The sequence below is a fragment of the Citrus clementina genome, unplaced genomic scaffold, assembly GCF_000493195.1.
Source record: "Citrus clementina cultivar Clemenules unplaced genomic scaffold, Citrus_clementina_v1.0 scaffold_2, whole genome shotgun sequence".
Classification (NCBI taxonomy): domain Eukaryota; kingdom Viridiplantae; phylum Streptophyta; class Magnoliopsida; order Sapindales; family Rutaceae; genus Citrus; species Citrus x clementina.
In genome coordinates, this window is record NW_006262688.1 from 9,589,284 (window position 1) to 9,608,876 (window position 19,593).

Genomic DNA, 19,593 nt, shown 5'->3' on the forward strand with positions numbered 1-19,593 from the left:
AAACTCAGTTCAAGTAATTGTTAAACGCAGGTCAATCACACAATTAAAGAATGATTCTTCTCCAACAAACCTAACCACCGATAGACAAACAATTTTGCAGCAATCCTCGGGCACCTTTATTTTAAACGGTTACTTGGCAGTTAATTAGTTGCGACCCCCAAGTGAACGCAATAGTTTCACCACACGTGTACTAACGGATACTCACGCGTCTCATGACTTTTTCTCTACGTGGCAAATTCTCATTAGTCGTCCTGGGTAGTTGGAGCCCAATGGTTTCTAGACACTCAAACAGTCAAACTTTATTTAATCCCCGCGTCATTTCATTAAAAATATTTGCAGTCCTCGAGAACGTTTTTCTTGCTCGTCAAGTCTTACACGTGGCAAATGACTAGCCCTCCACATTTCACTTTTCGTTTTTACTTTTACTTGGAAATTGGTCGGTGGATCGTTGCATCAGAAGCCAACACGTGGCAGTAGTCGGCTATCCACCCCCAACTTGACGCTGTTTATTTTACCAAAAGATTTTATTTGTACCTTTTGGCCTTTTAAAATTATACAGCGAGGTACAATACTTGGCAAATAACTAGAGGCCGGAGCTCGTACATGGCCCACGAGTATAATTGGACGTGCGATAGAGGCCCACACGCTTTGAATAAAAGAATATTACTTTTTAATCCTTTTTCTTTTTATTTTACTTATTTTAATGTGCTTTTGCTTTGACGGAGGGGACCATCCATACTCGTTACTCAAATTTCGGTGTGTTTAGTAAAGAGGTTTAAGAAATCTCGTGTGCGTGATCACCATCTAAATCTAACCATATCTCACTTTGACGACAACCTTTCATTTGATGGACCCCTTTTGTGAATTTTCCTTGGCTAACTTTTACTACCGAATTCTAAAATTTTTTTATGGTACCATACCAATTGTATAATAACTTAAATACGCACTACTAATTATGTTGGGGATTGCGATAAATGAAATATACATACAATATTACAACAGATTTATTATACAATTTTTTTTCTTTTTTTTGGTTCGCTAGAATAGACATAGTTGTTATTATTGTCACGGTACCATCCAAAAGTTAGAATTTTATAAAAAGGAAAAAGCAATTTATTCTTTTATTCCTATTCTTTATATATTTTCCTTGATTTTGGTATAGAAAACACGAAGTAGTGGCTAGTAGTATATGTTGTTGGATTGGATTCACTCATTATTATTGTAGATTTTATAGCATGAAAACAAAAGATACCACATAACCCTTCTTCTTTTTTTTCGGTGGGGGGGGCTTTATTTGCTTCCCTCATGCGATGTGGCGTGTTCTTGTTGCTTCTTGAATGGAATTTTTCTCATATAATGCATGCTCCCAATTGGCCGAAAAGGAGAGGAAAAAAAAAAGTAGTGGTTAAAAATAAAACCAAAAACGTGAAAAGGAATTAAGCAAGGAAATTTAAATGAGATAAAGGGTCCGAAATCCAAATCTTCACGTAAAGAATCATAGATCAGCACTTTCTGAATTTATGTATCCAACTATTTAAAGAAATTAAACTAAGATATCTATTTGTTGATCCTTGGAAATCAGCAAATGGAATCATCATCACAACTATTTATTCATTATTTCTTTTTTTGTAAGTCAATAAATGTTATTAACTACAAAATAATAATAATAATAATAAGAGAAGGGAATATCCTAAGTGCAATCTTAATCAAGAAATTATTCAAGTAATTAGCATTAGTCACACTTAGTAACTACTGTTTCCGTAAGATGGGCATGTAGATATTTTACAATCTTTTTTATTTTTCAATGCAAAACTTTCATTTGGCCAATTAAAATTCACCACGTATTCCATTTTATGTATAGGACTGGACCCCCGTCAATAATAGTATTTCAGGTAATTAAGAGACTTAATTTTTTTTCCTTCATAATTCATAAAACTTGAAGTTTGAAGCCGACTTAACAGGATTTATTAAGGAAAGGAAATTTTAAAAAAACTTTCGCTTAAAAAATTATGGGAGTCATAATTAATGCCTATCGAATTTTGTTAATGAAGACCCTAGAAAGCCTCAAAAATTTGACCGCCCTTATTATCAAGGGCGCACCGCACACGTCTTAATCTCACCCACCGTTGATTCCTCACAACATGTAAAAAGTAACCAATTGATCTTGGATACCCTATCCCATGCATTTTTCTGAGAATTTATTGATTCCAAGAACTTGAAAGACTTGATATGAAATGTGTAGATTGAAAATGACCATGGGAACATCGATAGATTCATTCATTCAAATTTCAGAAAAAGACAAGATCAGGAAAACCAATTAAGAGTATTTTAATCCAGAACGAATTTCTATTAGTAAATTGATATATCCCCCAAACTCAAACTTATAAAATTTTCAATAATAATAACTATATAAGTAATGATAGAGATATAAATTTGTGCATGTGTAATATATCAGTACGTTATTGATAAGATAAAAATACAAAATTTATTATAATAATTTATAAAATAGGTTTGTGTAAAAATAATTCAACCAATAGTGTATTGCAGAAAATAATAATAAGAAGAAGAAGTTTATAAAATTAGGTATTCACGAGAAATTAGAATTGATTTAGTCTATCACCATCGAATGTATCTATTTCAATTTTTTTCTTGGTTTAACATAATTCATTTTCAAGTATTGGATTGGAGACAACAAGGCAAATTAATTTAATACTGTAGGGTCATTCAGTGGGCACAATATTTTAATTTGTATATCACTACATGTAGACCCACATTTAATTTCCTAAAAGAACATGTGGCCATAACTAATTGGTCAAACCTAATTTTGTGGAGACTTGAATCTTGATGTCACATTCACCCCTTTTGAGACCCCAAAAACCTCAAAGGATTTAAATTTCATGTTTGTGTGGCACAAATAAAAACTAATATATTATTATATAATATATGATAATGAATAATATTAGCAATGGATAATGTTAAATAATTAAAATTTCACTTTTTCCACTCTCTCGCTCGACTGACCCGGTTTGAAAAGATCTTATTGTTCAAACCAACCGCCACATCTTTTAAAACGACAATGTTTAAGAAGCACCCACCCCACCTTCCTCTCAAAATTTCTACCTCATGGCATAGCCTATAAATACAACACTTCCCATTTACATGAGGCAGCAAAAACAGCAAGTTTAAGATTTCATTAACACAAAATCAAAGCCTACAATCTAGTAGTTTTCAAAAGCACCATCACACTGATATTATTTTGATACCATTTTCCTTTTCAGCCACCTTCGAACATTCTCTATATAAACCAACCTTCTCTTATTCACTCACATTCATTACCACACAAAAGCTTTTTTACGAAATCACAGATCTCAAACTTATTCTTTGATTTGCTTTTTTTCTTGTTCTCAAAAATGGCTCCAAGCATTAGCAAAGTTGCTTCTGGTGTCAGAACACTCGTTGATGGTAGCGATAACCAGTCAACGAATATCGATATCACCCTAGAGGATTCAAAACTCCATGCAAATGGACACGTGTTCCTCTCTGATGTCCCTGATAATGTCACTCTCACTCCCTCCACAGCCACCGCCACCGAAAAATCAGTATTCTCCAACGTCGGATCTTTCATCGGGTTCGACTCTTTCGAACCCAAAAGCCGCCACGTGGTGCCCATAGGGAAGCTGAAGAACATCCGGTTCATGAGCATATTCCGGTTCAAGGTCTGGTGGACCACCCACTGGGTCGGTTCAAACGGCCGAGACCTCGAGAGCGAAACCCAACTCGTGATTCTTGATAATTCAGCCGACACAGGAAGGCCTTACGTTCTCCTTCTCCCCATCGTCGAAGGCCCCTTTAGGGCTTCTCTCCAGCCCGGCGCCGACGACTACGTCGACGTCTGCGTTGAGAGCGGGTCCACGAAAGTCACCGGCGACTCCTTCCGGAGCGTTGTTTACGTCCACGTGGGTGACGATCCGTTCAAGCTTGTCAAGGATGCCATGGGAGTCGTTAGATCCCATCTCGGAACTTTCAAGCTCTTGGACGAAAAGACTCCGCCCCCAATTGTTGACAAGTTCGGCTGGTGCACGTGGGATGCATTTTATCTAACGGTGCAACCTCACGGCGTCATGGAAGGCGTTAAGGGCCTCGTCGACGGAGGCTGCCCTCCCGGCCTCGTTCTAATCGACGACGGGTGGCAGTCCATCAGCCACGATGAGGACCCGATCGACAGTGAAGGCATAAACCGTACGGCTGCTGGCGAGCAAATGCCATGCAGGCTCCTGAGGTATCAAGAGAATTTCAAGTTCAGAGATTATGTCAGCCCTAACGGCGGTGACAGCAGCGACAACAAAGGCATGGGTGCGTTCATTAGAGACTTGAAAGATGAGTTCAAGACCGTCGACCAAGTCTACGTCTGGCATGCACTGTGTGGATACTGGGGTGGGTTGCGGCCGAACATTCCCGGGCTGCCGGAGAAGACGACGGTGGTCAAGCCCAAACTGTCGCCGGGATTGGAGCTTACGATGGAGGATCTCGCCGTCGACAAAATTGTCAACAACGGCGTCGGATTCGTCCCACCGGAGCTTGTTGATCAAATGTACGAAGGGCTTCACTCACACCTGGAGAAAGTCGGTATTGATGGGGTCAAAGTCGACGTTATCCATGTAAGTGCTTTTACTTAAAACTGCTTTTACGTGTCGTTTTTTCGGTTAGCGTTGGTTATTGTTATGTTATTAATTTTTGACTCGTTTGGTCGGCACGTTTCTGCTAATTTTTTTTTTCTTCTTTTATGCGAAATTATTTTGAAAATTCGTCATTAGTCATTTTTATTTTTTACAGTTGCTGGAGATGTTGTGTGAGAATTATGGAGGAAGGGTGGACTTGGCAAAAGCATATTACAAGGCATTAACAGCTTCTGTAAGGAAGCACTTCAAGGGCAATGGTGTAATTGCTAGCATGGAGCACTGCAACGATTTTATGTTACTTGGGACAGAGGCCATAGCTCTTGGTCGCGTTGGTATGACATCGAATTAATACATTCAAATTTTATAAAAATGGATTAGTTTTAATTAACAAGCTTTTAATGCAATCAATTCTTTCCTTGCGTTTATAACTTTTGTTAGGCAGTGTCGGCTAGTCCTACCTTTATTTTATTCCCTGTGTTTTGGGCAATAAAGATTTTAATTAGATCAAAGCGTGTTGATTTGACTATAAATGTTTTAATTAATCAGATACCCCTAAGATCACCACGTGTACGAGATCACATATTTAAATTAGTTAATATCATTTAGGTGGACCGACATATATATTTTTATTAATTTTTCCTAGCGAGAAACATGCCATGCTTTTCGGCAGCAAATTTTGAAGGAAGAGCCCAATATGTAGGAAGCTTTGGTATCTCAGTTGGGCCCAAACCGAACTAATAATAATATGTTTGTTTCAAATTGTGTGGGACACACAGGTGATGATTTTTGGTGCACTGACCCATCTGGTGATCCAAATGGTACATTTTGGCTCCAAGGTTGTCACATGGTGCATTGTGCATACAACAGCTTATGGATGGGCAACTTCATTCACCCAGATTGGGACATGTTCCAATCTACTCACCCTTGTGCCGAGTTCCATGCTGCTTCTAGGGCAATTTCCGGCGGTCCTATTTACATTTCCGACTGTGTCGGAAAGCACAACTTCCCACTGCTCAAGCGCTTGTCGATGCCCGATGGGTCTATTCTCCGGTGCGAATACTACGCACTTCCGACTAGAGACTGCCTCTTTGCTGACCCTCTCCATGATGGCAAGACCATGCTCAAAATCTGGAACCTGAACAAGGTTTGTTACTGGCTTTGGTACCATTTGAAACAAACTTGGGCCTTATGTGATGGGCCTGATGGACATAACCCAGTTGCTAATTTGTATTATTTGATTTTTGCAACAGTACACTGGAGTTATTGGGGCATTTAACTGCCAAGGAGGAGGCTGGTGCAGGGAAGCCCGACGCAACACATGTGCCTCACAATTTTCACAAAAGGTGACAGCCAAGACCAACCCAAAAGACATTGAATGGAACAGTGGCAAGAACCCAATTTCCATTGAAGGGGTTCAAGTCTTTGCCGTGTACTTGCAAGAAGCCAAGAAGCTCGTTCTCTCCAAGCCATATGAAAACATTGAGATATCATTGGAGCCATTCAGTTTTGAGCTCATCACTGTGTCTCCAGTGACTCTGCTGCCTGGAGGAACATCGCCATCCGTGCAGTTTGCTCCCATTGGGCTGGTGAACATGCTCAACACCGGCGGCGCAATCCAGTCTTTGTCCTACGATGATGATGAGAATTCAGTGGAAATTGGAGTGAAGGGAAGTGGTGAAATGAGAGTCTTTGCTTCTGAGAAACCAAGAGCTTGCAAGATTGATGGAAACGAAGTTGCATTTGAGTATGAAGGCCACATGGTTGCTATTCAAGTGCCGTGGTCTAGCCCTTCTGGTTTATCTGTAATTGAGTACTTATTTTAGAGCTAGACCAGGCTATATCAATGAGAGTCCGTTATCTATATATTGCGCATTTTGATGCCAAATTATGAGCAAGTTTAACTAAGTGTATTCAAGTACAATAAAAGTACAGTAAGATTTATTACTAACATCTTTCTTCAGTTCTTGTCCATTACTCTCCTTCTTTAATTTGAATAGCTTCATCCAAAGTCTTGAATTTCTTTTGCCATATATTGTTACTAGTATGATGTACATGATGGACTAGGCAAATTTTTCCAGTTCTAAATTTGTAATGTTAATCTTTTCAAACTCATTGAAATGTAAAGTGATGCATATTTTTATAAATTTTAATTTAGAACTATGAATTGCTCTTAACGGGTGTCTTGATAAAGGGTGTATACATTAGGACAAAAAAAAAATTTATTAAAAAAAATGAAAATCAGTTCACGATTGCTTTCAACCGTCCCTCACTATTAAAACTACTCAAGATTGATTGAATTTTTTTTTTATAAATAATGTTAGAAAATAAAATTAATAAAGTTGTAATTTAATAAAAATTGGTCTGGCTACCCTTGCCTACAAATGCAACTGCTCGGCTCGGTACAATTAATATCACAATGGCTCAAATATAATTCGTATATTGTCTTCTTTTGGTTATTAATTTAGAGTGGGCAATTTTGTAACTCACGCTTTGGGGTACTATTTTTGGGTTGTAAGTATTTGCACCTTAAAAAAATACTCTAGACCATTTTATTATTCTAAACAAAGTAACAATACATCTAATAATTTGGTCTACCTATAACACTTCCACTTTTTAGGGGTGCTCAAGATCCAATCTAATCCTACCAAGCCAATCAATTCAATCCAAATCAATCTAATTTTTGTGACCTTTTGATTAAATTGGATTATAAAATAAAAAATCCAATATTATTCTATTGGTTTATGGATCCATGTGTTCAAATCCAACATAAAGTAATCTAACCAATTAATTTCATTTTCTTTATTTATTTTTAAAACTCTATTTTTTCCACAAAAAAAAACTAGTTTTGTATAGGATAAGGCTGTTTGAACCTACAATACTACTTTATAAACTCATATTTAAACTGAAAATTTTATTACTTAAAAACTATGTAGAATTACTTTTTTTTTTAAGGTAATAACAAATATCAAATTGATCAAGAAATAACATGTATTAAATGGATCAAGAAATACATCGCCATATAGTTGCAATTATAGGACTATATACGACTTAAGTATAATAATTAGGACAGTACCCAAGAGGCAAAGCCTGAGTTAAGGCAATGCAAAAAATAAGACAAATTCAAAAAATAAAATAAAGATTATCTCTACATTCACCTTTTTAGTTTTACAAACTTGCAAAACTATCTTTTGACTAAAAAATTTTCTTGAACAATTATGAATTTTCATTTCTTGTAGACTTTAATTGTGCTTTACTATACATAAATCACTAATTATTTCAAATTGTTTTAGTTGCTCGTTGTTGCAAGTATGAGAATTGACGGAAAAATTCATTTCGTTAATTTGCAGTAAAAGAGATTTCTGTGCTTTTTTATTTTTTTTAATTAACCATTGAAGAATTTACGATCGCTTAACAATGATGGGTTTTCACTTTTCAAGCATATATAAAGAGTATATTTGGCATATAGGTAGGTTTGTTGAGTAAAAGATAAATTTTTAAATTTTGATGATGGGTTTAGTGAGAAAAAAAGGTTTATTAATTATACTAGTGGGTTCAAATAGCTTTATCCGTATAAGTATATAATAATAATACAAAGTAAAACTGCAAATCGGGAACTAGTATTTGCTTTCAATATTAAATTTTTTTTTTCAACCAAATGATAATGAATACATGAATCATGAAATATTAAAAGAGTTGATTTTTTTTTTTACAATTGTTAGTAATTAGAATTCTAGAAAGTAATTGATTATTTTTATTTGTAATTTATTTTATTCTAATTAGATTGAATTGGATTTGGCTTTTCATTATTTTAGATTTTATTGGATTTCAAATAATAATTGGATCAAATTATATCCAAAATATAAAATTCAATATATGATGGATTGGTCTTGGATATGACAAAACTCAATACATAAAATTAAACCACTGAACACCTCTAATACCTTTACCATACCGTTTAGGCATTGTCTCATGGACAAAAAGTTAACAAAATATGATGTTTTTACAGTGCACAAATCTTAGGATATGATATAGGACCCAGGCCCAAGCCCATGTTTTTGTCATTAGGCCTAGGCTCTCCAAAAGCCCATCCAAGGGCTTGAGTTTCTATGAATTTTTAAATTATTTTTTAATAAACTAAAAAAACTTAAATTAAAGATGATCACCCAATACAAAATAAATTAATATATAAAATATTAGTAATACAACATAATAAATCACAAATACTAATATTGAAAACAAACTAATCTAATATTTGCAAACGACTTCTTCCTCATTCTTCAATTTTTCTTTAGTATCAATTTTTCTTTAGTAAAAGTTTTTCGTCAGGAGCTTCACTTAACTAAAAAAAAAAACGTTAACATAAATAATAAATAAAAAAACAATTACTAATTGATTTTAAAAAAAATTATTTTTATACAGATTAATAGAAAGGAATTAAAAAATAAACAATAGAGAAAGTGAAATTATGTAGAGATTCATCCACATTTAATTTTCTTTAAGATGCAATATAAAATTTTCTTCTGTATTCCCTTAGTATCTATGCTGTGATGCCATTAAATTGAAGCAACAAAACACTACTAAGCCAAGAACCATTCAAATCAGTCATCAGCTATTGCCACAAGAATTCAAACCAATTAAGTTTCAAGATTGACAAAAAATAGTAAAATCATCAGATGCAACAACCAATTAACAGTGCATGAATAAAACCTAGAACCAATTAAGCTTAAAATAATGATAAGAAAAATTAAGAGAGAAAGAATGACCTGACTCAGCAAGCTGAAAGCATAGCAATCAAACCCAGAATCAATAAAGAAAGGCTTCTAGTGTGCAGCCCAGCACCAAGCTGCGTGATAACTCCACGAACAAGAGACAAACGTGGCTTTTTTTCATTTTTCTCATCTGAGTCTTTGTTTGTCACACTTTTTTGCTCAGTCATATCTCCATTTTGGTGTGAGGCAAGGCAATTGAAGGTGCGGCTGTTCACTATTGGCTGTTGCTGCACTTTGGGTGGGTGTGTGTGACTCATGTGGGCATTACTCATTCAGGTTAATGGGTTTTGAGTTTTTCATTTTTTTCAATTTGAATTGTTTTTTATATACAAATATAAAGGTTCTTATCCAAACTCAATCTACGTGGCCTTTATATTTTTCAAGCCTCTATCCATAATTTTATCCCGTGGGCTTGGCTTGTGCTGGCCTGAACTTTTTTGCCAATTCTAAATATCTTCGAGATAATATAGTTACAGCCTCAAGAGTTTATTAAAAAGTATAACAAAAGTAAGAATGTTTGGATTTTAACTTAAAACTTTTTACACAAATTCAAATAATTCATCTCATCAAATGTTAGATATTCAAAGTCAACAACCAACAAACCTTTGGCCAAATGGGAGAACACATGTGAGAGCAAGTGTTTGAAACCTGAAAAAAAAAAAAAGAATTATGGGGTCTAATTCAATTATCAATTATGATATAATTGAGTGGAGCAGTCATCCCTTGATAATATTAATGAAGGTTAAAATTTGGACTACTTCACAACATTAATATAAAGTAGTCCCAGTCTGTGAGTAAAGTAGGCACTAGATTATAATCGCGAAATGTGAGTGAACTAAGCATCCCTTGATAATATTAGTGAACATTAAAATCTAGGCTACTTCCCAAGATTAATGTAAAGTAATCTTAGAATGTGAGTAGTGTAAGCAAATAGTCACATAATGAGTGGAGTAGACATCCCTCAATAATATTAGTGAATGTTAAAATCTAGGCTGCTTCACAAGATTAATAATGTAAAGTAGTCTCAGTATGTCAATAGAGTAGATAAATAGTCTCAGTATATAAGTAGAGTAGACATATCTCGAATATTAGTATAGTCCTAATTATTATCAAAGGTAAAAATTTGGGCTGCTTCACATGATTAATTAAAAATAGTCCCAGTCGAGTAGGCATCAGGTTAAAATTGCGAAATATGAACAATAACTATTCCTCAATAGTCCCAATATGTGAGTTGAGTAGGTATTTTTTGAACATTAGAGTAGTCATAGTTATAATGGAATAGATGTCTCTAAAACATTAGTGAAGTAATTATCCACCGACCATTTTTTTTTTTGTATTTTTTCAAAAATACACAATTCTTAAATTTTTTTGCTAAACTCCACTCGAAATTATATTATTTTGCACATGTTCACTTATGTCTTCAATCTGTTAAGAAAACTAACAGAATATTGTATAAATAACTTTTTACCCACAAATGTAAAAGGACAATTATCCACTAACGACCTTTTTTTTTTGCATTTTTTGAAAAATACACAATTCTTAATTATTATTTTTTGCTGAACTCTACTTAAAGTTATATCGTTTTGCATTTATCTATTTGTGTCTTCAAATAATGTTGTTGTAAAATGATAATTTTACCCTTATGATGTTAATAAAGTTCTAACAGTGTTATAACCAAAGTAGACCAATGAAAAAAAACATTAACTTTAGGTGGAGTGCTGTAAAAAAAAATTGTCTATTTAAAAAAAATAGAAAAATCAAGTGGTCAGTGGATAATTACCATATCATAAAATGTTGCTCACTCACCACTTTTTTAACGATTGATTTGATGGGATCAATATATATCGTGGAGATGCTGGGTCAGTCGCTCTAAGGCCAGGGCCGGCTCGCCCATGTTTAGGGCCTTAGATAAATGATTTTAATTAGTTTTTCCTAAAATCTAGAACTATATATATTAGTTATATATTATTTATTGAAAATCTATTCTTTAAACACTCTAAAATGTAAAACATTAAATAAAATTTTATTCTACTATTGCTAATTCATGAAATTTTAATTCAATTATAAAATTTTCAGTCATTGTTTTTCTTACTCAATTTACATCCTTTTTATTACTCATTTTCTAGATTACATTAATTTTTCTATTCTTCTATTTTCTAAAGTTTTTCGATATAGTTTTACTTCAAAATAATAAAACAAGCACACACAAAAAAAGTAGATGAATAAAAGAATATATTAAAAAGAAATAAGAACAAATAGATAACACAACTAACTAAGAGAATAATAAAAAGATAAAATCTGAAATTTGAGATGAAATCATAAATTAACTTTATCTTTATATTAATTGTTTGAGGATTTGAGTAATGACCAATAATCATAGAGAATAGAGAAAACTATTAGATTTTTTCTTTTTCTTCTTGAGTAGAAAGTAGAGGAAGTGTGACTTTTTTTCCTTCTCTATTTCTTTCTCTCAAATACTAAGAACATATCATGTCTTGATTGTTGGAGGAAAAATTTAATGGATAAAGTAATAAATGTGGGGTTTTTATAGAGGTTTAAAATGAATATAAAACTTTTTAATTATAACATATTAATTCTAACAATGAAATAGAGAATTTGCAGGATTAAAACTATTAATTGATCAGTTTTGTATGAATTAAAACTACTAATTACTACATTAAATAAACTTTATAAGAATTTGATAGTTTATTTAGGAAAACATAATTACCAAATAATAAGAAATAAAATGAATAATAATGAATTTTAAATTCACTTTCTTCTTTTGTATATAAAGTAATTATCTCATGAGGCCTTCATGTAAAACGGGGCCCTAGGCAACCGCCTAAGTTGCCTAGAGGTCGAGCCACTACTGTCTAAGGCCATAAGAAAACTAACCCAAAGAGACGGTTAGCTCATTGATAGTTCAAGCATTAATAGTTTATGAATGTATTTTAACTTAAAATTTATTTTTCACCTTGTAACAATGAATACTTATTTGGGTTAGATGGCATGCTGCCATTGCCGGCAACGATAATTTGAAACTAATTTCATAATGACTAAGAAAGTTAACTGTTTTTATAGTGTGCCTGATGAAATTAGCGATACAAATACACCTGTAGTGACCAACAAGTCTTTTAAACTCAAACTAGACTGATCACTGCCGCCCAAGATGCTAGTGATCTAGTCAATACAAGCTGCACAAACCCAAGATCTAATCAGATAAACTCACTCAGTAACAAAAGAACAAGAATTTGATCATGAACAAAACTAGAAACAAGAACTCATATAAACCAAGATTTTACGTGGTTCAGCTGAGCATGGAATGCTCAGCTTACATCCACGAGAGAAGCCTCAACATGAGCTTTATTGAATCAACAATGGAGATTGTTACAGAGCCTTACACCAGACTTTACAGAGAACAAGATAACACTTTCTCTCACACAAAACCCTCACTGCAAGACTCTAGAATCGTTCCTGAACTTGCCCCAAAACCAACCTTTATACCATGTTTAGATAGCTAGCTTAATTTCCAGATTGTATGGATTGTTGACACGTGGTTAACAACCTTTAACGAACTCGGAACAACCTCCATCACATGCTTCCTCGCATGGTTACTTAAACTGTTATCCAAAATGAGCTGGATCGTTGTCGTTTTGTCTAAATCGTTTTTTGTTATGAAGCAGCTGAGCAGCATGTGAGCTAACGAAGCTTTTACAGTTCCAAAACGCAGTCGTTTTTGGAAAGCTAACTTGATTCACCACCTCACAACACCCAACATACTTGAAAACGTTTTTAGAGTCAATGATATTGTGATCGAACATGGTTACCGAAATTCTATAATTTGAACGACGTTTTGTACATAACAGATTTGTCTATAAGGCAAAAAGCATAGAAGCAACGAACACTTCTTTAAAGAGAAATATAAATTCATAATCATTTTTTTTAACCTTAAAATACAATACCATGGATTCATAGCCTCCACCCATTTATAGTAGAGCAAAGTCAAGGAAATCATGTGTCCTGCTTAGTTTAATTATTAATTATTGTGTTGTAATGGTTTCATTTTATAATTGTTGGTATTTGTTTGTACAATTAAATTTGCATCTCTAGGATTTTGTTAAGTTTGGATATTGTTTGTAATCATTGCCGCATAATATTATTTTCATTTTCATTTTTTAAGTTGAAATATGATAGATTTATAATTTATGACTAAAATCTAAACAACTCAAAATAATTAGTTGTGTACTCTTTTTGGTTGTTGGAGAATTAGTCGTGTCACTAATCGTGTAATGGTCTTAAACACAAACTGTTTGTCATCATATTGGTGCCTCTACATCTCCTCGTTGTCAACTTGTCATCCCTGCTAGAAGGGGAGATATCGGCCTAATTTTACATTATCCGCGTCAAATTGGAATATTGGAAAAATCAGGGGAGGTGTGTGATAATACCCTGAGACAATGAGAAGGTTAGGATTTGGGCCTGATGGCGGCCCAATTTCCTAAACTGTTGCTTTCCCAATGATACGATTAAACAGAGAATTATCGATAACGCCGTAATGTAGTAACTACGCACCGTAACGCAACGCGGCACAGCACAACAGCAGCGACGATGCTGACACCGAGTCACCGACCCGAACTCAAAAATTATAATCAAAATTTAACCAAAACAGATACTCCTTTTCGTCGTCTATAAGAAACCAACAAACCCTTCCTCGTTAATAATCTGTCTATCTATCTCTCAATCATCATCGTCAATTCATCATCCACTCTGCGATGAATACATCGCAGTTCATGGACAAGCAGATAATGGATTTGACGTCGTCGCCGAGCATGGACAAAGACTTGATGGATCTGACGAATCATCATCGTCCGCCGCAGCACGAAGAGGACGATCGCGATGCGGATAATAATGGGATTGGGATTAAGAAAGAAGAGATCGTGCCCAGTTACGATTTTCTGCCGATTCGTGGTGGCTTGTCTCAGTCTCTTAATTTGGACTCTTCTGTTAACACCGATGCTGCTGTTGGTGCTAGGGTTTGGAATTCTTCTGAGAATAAACCAAACTCTTCTTTGCCTCCGGTGAGAGTGAGTATTTCGCACTCTCTTTTATTTGTTTGTAATCCAGATGGGTTTTGATTATTGTCGGGTGTTTTTGTCTCTGTGTGAGATATTTTATGGATTAAATTTATTGTTTCATTGGTGATGAATTGCTATTCATTAGGTGAACGCAATGCGATTAGTGAAAGATTTGTTTTGTGCTTTGTTTAACTGTTAACACTTGGGATTAATTTTGGGTCCACTTTCGCCAAATCTAGTGCGTTGTCTTTATCTTTTGAAACAACGGTTATATATATTAGGAGTCAGCAGCATAGCTCAAAATACACTCAGAATCTGCCAATGGAATCTAGTGAGGAGCATTATGCAGAAATGTGTGTGCATTTTTCCCCCCTGTTTGAGTATAGTCTTGGATTTAGTCACGCTTGGAGCTGAGTCTTTTGGTCTCACTATTGTTGTTTACTCAGGTTTTAAACACTGTTACTAAAGTGGCAGCCCTGCTGCGGCTTTGTGCTCATACATTTTAGATTCTTTATGTTTCCTTGGTTAAGCTATCTCTCTTCTCTTGGTGTCTGTGTGCAAACAAGTTGGTGTTTGGACATTGGAAGATCTATCTTTTTTCAGTTCCTTTATTTGTCTTCTTGATTGGTGCTTTCTCTATGCATTTAGTTCAATCATTCTTTTTTGATTATTTCTTTAAAAAATAATATTGTATTGGATTTCTGTTTCTTTGCTTGGGTTATGGACAGTTTTGTGTAAATTTTGCTACTGTGTTGCTAGGAGGTCAATGATGATAGCATTTGTATTCAACTTGTTTTGTTTACTCTAAATTTATATGTTTCCTTGTTGTGTACAGAATTTTGGTTCTCTGGACAATTTTGACTGCCCAAAATTCAACCTGGGAAATCGCTCTGATGCTACCATAGTTTCAGATATTGATCAAACAATGAAGAAATATGCTGACAATTTACTGCATGTGCTTGAAGGTGTCAGTGCACGGCTAACACAATTGGATGCTAGAACCCGCAACCTTGAGAGTTCTGTTGATGATTTGAAGGTATCTGTTGGAAGCAATCATGCAAGCACTGATGGAAAAATGAGGCAGGTGGAAAATATTTTGAGAGAGGTATCTTCTTCATTGATCCTTTCTCTTATTGCTTGCTCAAATCTTGACCGCCTCTGCGCTAGATGCGCATGGTCGATGGCGTAAGCACTGCATCTGATGGGAGATCCTATGCAAATCTTTTCTACATTCAACTACTCCCATTAGTTATTGCAAAGTGCTTCCTCCAGATTCATGATAAGCTGCTTGTATTTGACATAATCAAATATGTCAATTCTATAGGAATCGACCTTTAGATTTTAGAACTTGAGGGAACTTGGTTTAATGTGCCTTGAAGATGGTAGATTCTTTGGAAATGTCACATGTTTGGTAGACCATAAAATATTTTTCTCCACATTGAAGTCATCAAGCCTAGCTTTCTTCTGAAAGAGATTATCTTTACAATTTTCATCTAAAGATGCTCATCTTTCCATCTTGTCTTGCTCTTAATGTTAACATATTTGGCATTAGTTAGCAACAACTATGTGCCTAAATTTGTCATCATTTTAACCCCAATGTGAAGTTAAATTTCAATATCAGAAATGGGCCTAGGATTTTCAATGCTGAATGTATGGTTTTGGCAGCTCATCAGGTAGAATTATATTGGATTATTTAGGACTATCATGTTGAAGGAGGTAGGAATCTGATAATTCAGAATGATGGGATGTCATTTTTTTTTATTTCGTATTAAAAGAAATTGTTCTAGGATCTAGTCAAAGCTGCATCAGGTTTGGAGATATTAAAACCTAAGAGGTCGACTTAGGTGGTAATAACTCAGATAGACAAAACACATTTTCATTCTTTCATTCTTTCTTTAAGTGTACTTCTTGTGTTGGATGGTTTGGACCTCATTATAGAAGGCTTCTCTCTGCTTCCTCTTTTCCTTTGTTTCCTTTTTCCTCCTCCATTGATGTATTATGATGAAATGCTGAAGTTTTGTCGGGTGATACGGTTTTATTTGTATATTTTCTCTTGTTGCTCATAATGGTAATTGTCGTCGATCAAACGCAGGTGCAATCAGGGATACTTGTTTTAAAGGATAAGCAAGAGATGTTGGAGGCTCAGATGCAGCATGGAAAACTGCAAGGGTCCAAGGTAGATCGGCCATCAGAAAGCCGGAGCACCGTGCACACAGAGGCAGTGCACCAATCAGCATCTGCTTCCCTGCAATCTCACATTCAGCATCCTTCTCCTCCTGTTACTTTTCCGCAGTCAGTTCCTCCTCTTCCTTCCACAATTGCTCCTCCAGCTCTGCAGCAGAATCTATCACCTGCTACACAACAGAATCTACCAGCTGCTCCGCAACAAAACCTACCACCTGCTGTTCAGCTTCCAAATCAGTTCCTCCAGAGCCAGAACCCTACTGTATCTCAGCGAGATCCTTGTCATCCAATACCTGGTCAAACTCAAGATGTCCCAAGTCAACAATACCCAGTTCCTCCAACTCAGCAGTCACAGGCCCCTCCTCCGGCTCCTCCACACCAACCATATCAACCTACCCCACCACCATCTTACTCTCAGCCACCACAGCCGCAATACTCTCAGCCACCTCAGCTGCCTCTATCTCAGTCTTCATTAGGCCACCTTCCTGAAGAGACAGCTTACATGCCTTCTCAAAACTACCCACCAAACCTTCGCCAGCCTGCTTCTCAGACACCAAGTGTGTCCCCTCCCTCGCAAACGTATTACGGAGCTCCACCTTCTCACTTATATGAGTCACCACCCAGCAGACCAAATTCTGGGTTTCCTACAGGGTACGGGACACATTCTGGGCCAAACGAACCACATCCTTACGGTGGACCACCTTCTCAGTATGTTAGTGGCTCCACAATAAAACCACAGCAACACTCTTCTGCTATGATGCACAGTGGTGGAAGTGGTTATCTTCAACTCCCAAGTGCTCGGGTATTACCCCAATCAATTCCTTCCGCTTCAGGGGTTAGTGGTGGACCAGGTTCTCCTGGAACTGGAAATAGGGTTCCCATTGATGATGTGGTTGACAAAGTGGCTAGTATGGGATTCCCCAGAGACCATGTTAGAGCGACAGTTCAAAAGATGACAGAGAATGGCCAGTCAGTTGACCTGAATAAGGTGTTGGATAAGCTGATGAGTGATGGGGAAGTCCAGCCCCCGAGAGGTTGGTTTGGTCGATAACATGGATCTTTTGATTCATTCTAATGTATAGAATTTGTCACTTCTTTCTAGATCAACTTGGCTGAGGGGTAACTATTTGCTTTGAAATTAGGGGTTAGCGTCTCCTCTTTGGATACATTGTTTTCTTTTATTCTTTGATTGCTGGGTTGCTTTGAAGCTGGTTTTCTTGTATGTCTTAAGACTCTGGTTTGTGAATTCGAATGATCGCATCTGATCAATTTGTCCATACTAAGAATAATTTGAAGTGGATTCTCAAGTGTTTCTCATTTAATTGTAACTGTTATCCGGTGGAAGAAGACGAGACTTCGTGGGTTTTGATTCGGAAATTTGCTGTTTAGATAAGGAATCAAGTTAGCCAAATGGGTAATGGATATTAGATTATTAGGTTACTGCAAATGAAATTATTCTATTGTGCTCTATTTAGGACAACCAATTTGCGGTCGCTGTTCTTGTAAGATATTAAAATTGTCGGCAAATGATGAAGGCGTATTTTTTATTTCTTGTTTACTCGTCACTGATTCTACATATGCCTGGAGGGTGACTTTGAAGTAGCGGCTATGATTTGCAATTATGCTTTTTATATTAAAATCCCTCGACTTGTTTCAAATTTGCAATGCTGTCAATATCTTCAATATCTTGAACTTGGAATTCATGCTATGTTTTCAACTAGCAGTATCTTTTATGCATATGCCAAAATAGGCAGTCTTGTTCTCTATGGACCAAGAAAGGCTTGGTAAAATATAAAGCATTTAGCTGAGCCTGATAACAAGTGTTTCTTTTTTAAGAAGTCAGCTATAGTTCCATTTTGTATGCAAAGCAAAGAAACCTTGAATGTTGATCAAGTAACTAGAAACAGTGGAAACGCAGAGAAGCTAGTACCCAAGAGTTACTCGTGTTAACGAACTAAAATGTGTCTTTAGGGAAAAAAAAAAGGATACAATATTATTGTACAAACAAGGAATAACAAATGAGTAGACTTTTGAATTTTAAATGACGTATCACCAAAATTGTTATGCGTTTAATAATAGTTGATATTTTATACTATTATTAAATAAGATAATTTCATAGCATCAATAAATGAATGATAGGTTATGTTTCACATTTTTTTGGATACAAACTTTATGAAATTACTTTGTAAGCATGTCAATACTTTAAAAATTAATATATCACCACCAATCCTTTTTCTGTCTTTTGAAAAAAAAATTCTTATTATTAGAAACTCATTCTTCATAGCATATATAATTTTTTGTTCATAGCATTTAATTGGCATATTTAACTTTTATTGTTAATGATAAACTTATTCTTCTAATGACATACAAATAATCCATAAATATCATGTCATTGTTCCTAAGTTTCTCAGGAGATGTGTCCGAAATGATCCAATGTTTAGTAACATTTGGTAAGAAAGCCTACACGAAATGAGTTATCAAATAACTCTTTTGTTTCCTTCCTGGCCTTCATTTTTCAGTAGTAGTTTACATATATATCCCTTATTTTTAACAAAAACATTGATCCCAAACCTTTTAAAAACATTTAGTGGCTATGGATGTGAAAATTCCATTTTAAACCAACTCCTTCAAATGCTTTTGCAAATCATTGGGTGTCATAATCGACCAAATTCTTTTATAAGTATTTTAGCAGTGTTGGTTCTCTTAACAAACAAAAACTGAAAAGTGCATTGTTTATCTCCTAAATCGAAGTACCAACGGGTCAACTACATAAGAGAAGCTAAAGTTTTTTCATTGTCATTCTTTCTACCTCTCTTTCATTCACAACTTAGGTGGCGTTTGTTTTTTAATTTAATGACTTAAAGTGACTTAACTTAATTAATTAAG

At 35.2% G+C, this 19,593-nt stretch overlaps 2 protein-coding genes across 2 annotated transcripts; both read left to right on the forward strand.

Moving 5' to 3' along the window:
• The first annotated feature begins 3,119 nt into the window (after positions 1–3,119).
• Positions 3,120–6,627, forward strand: LOC18050892 (probable galactinol--sucrose galactosyltransferase 5). Its single transcript, XM_006446501.2, has 4 exons — positions 3,120–4,658; positions 4,834–5,011; positions 5,456–5,823; positions 5,930–6,627. The coding sequence occupies exons 1-4, from the start codon at positions 3,411–3,413 to the stop codon at positions 6,500–6,502; spliced, it is 2,367 nt and encodes a 788-aa protein (XP_006446564.1). The 5' UTR covers positions 3,120–3,410; the 3' UTR covers positions 6,503–6,627.
• A 7,364-nt stretch (positions 6,628–13,991) lies between these two features.
• LOC18051048 (protein transport protein sec31) lies at positions 13,992–18,029 on the forward strand. The gene is made up of 3 exons (XM_006446503.2): positions 13,992–14,532; positions 15,359–15,628; positions 16,616–18,029. The coding sequence occupies exons 1-3, from the start codon at positions 14,221–14,223 to the stop codon at positions 17,756–17,758; spliced, it is 1,725 nt and encodes a 574-aa protein (XP_006446566.1). The 5' UTR covers positions 13,992–14,220; the 3' UTR covers positions 17,759–18,029.
• The last annotated feature ends 1,564 nt before the right edge of the window (positions 18,030–19,593 follow it).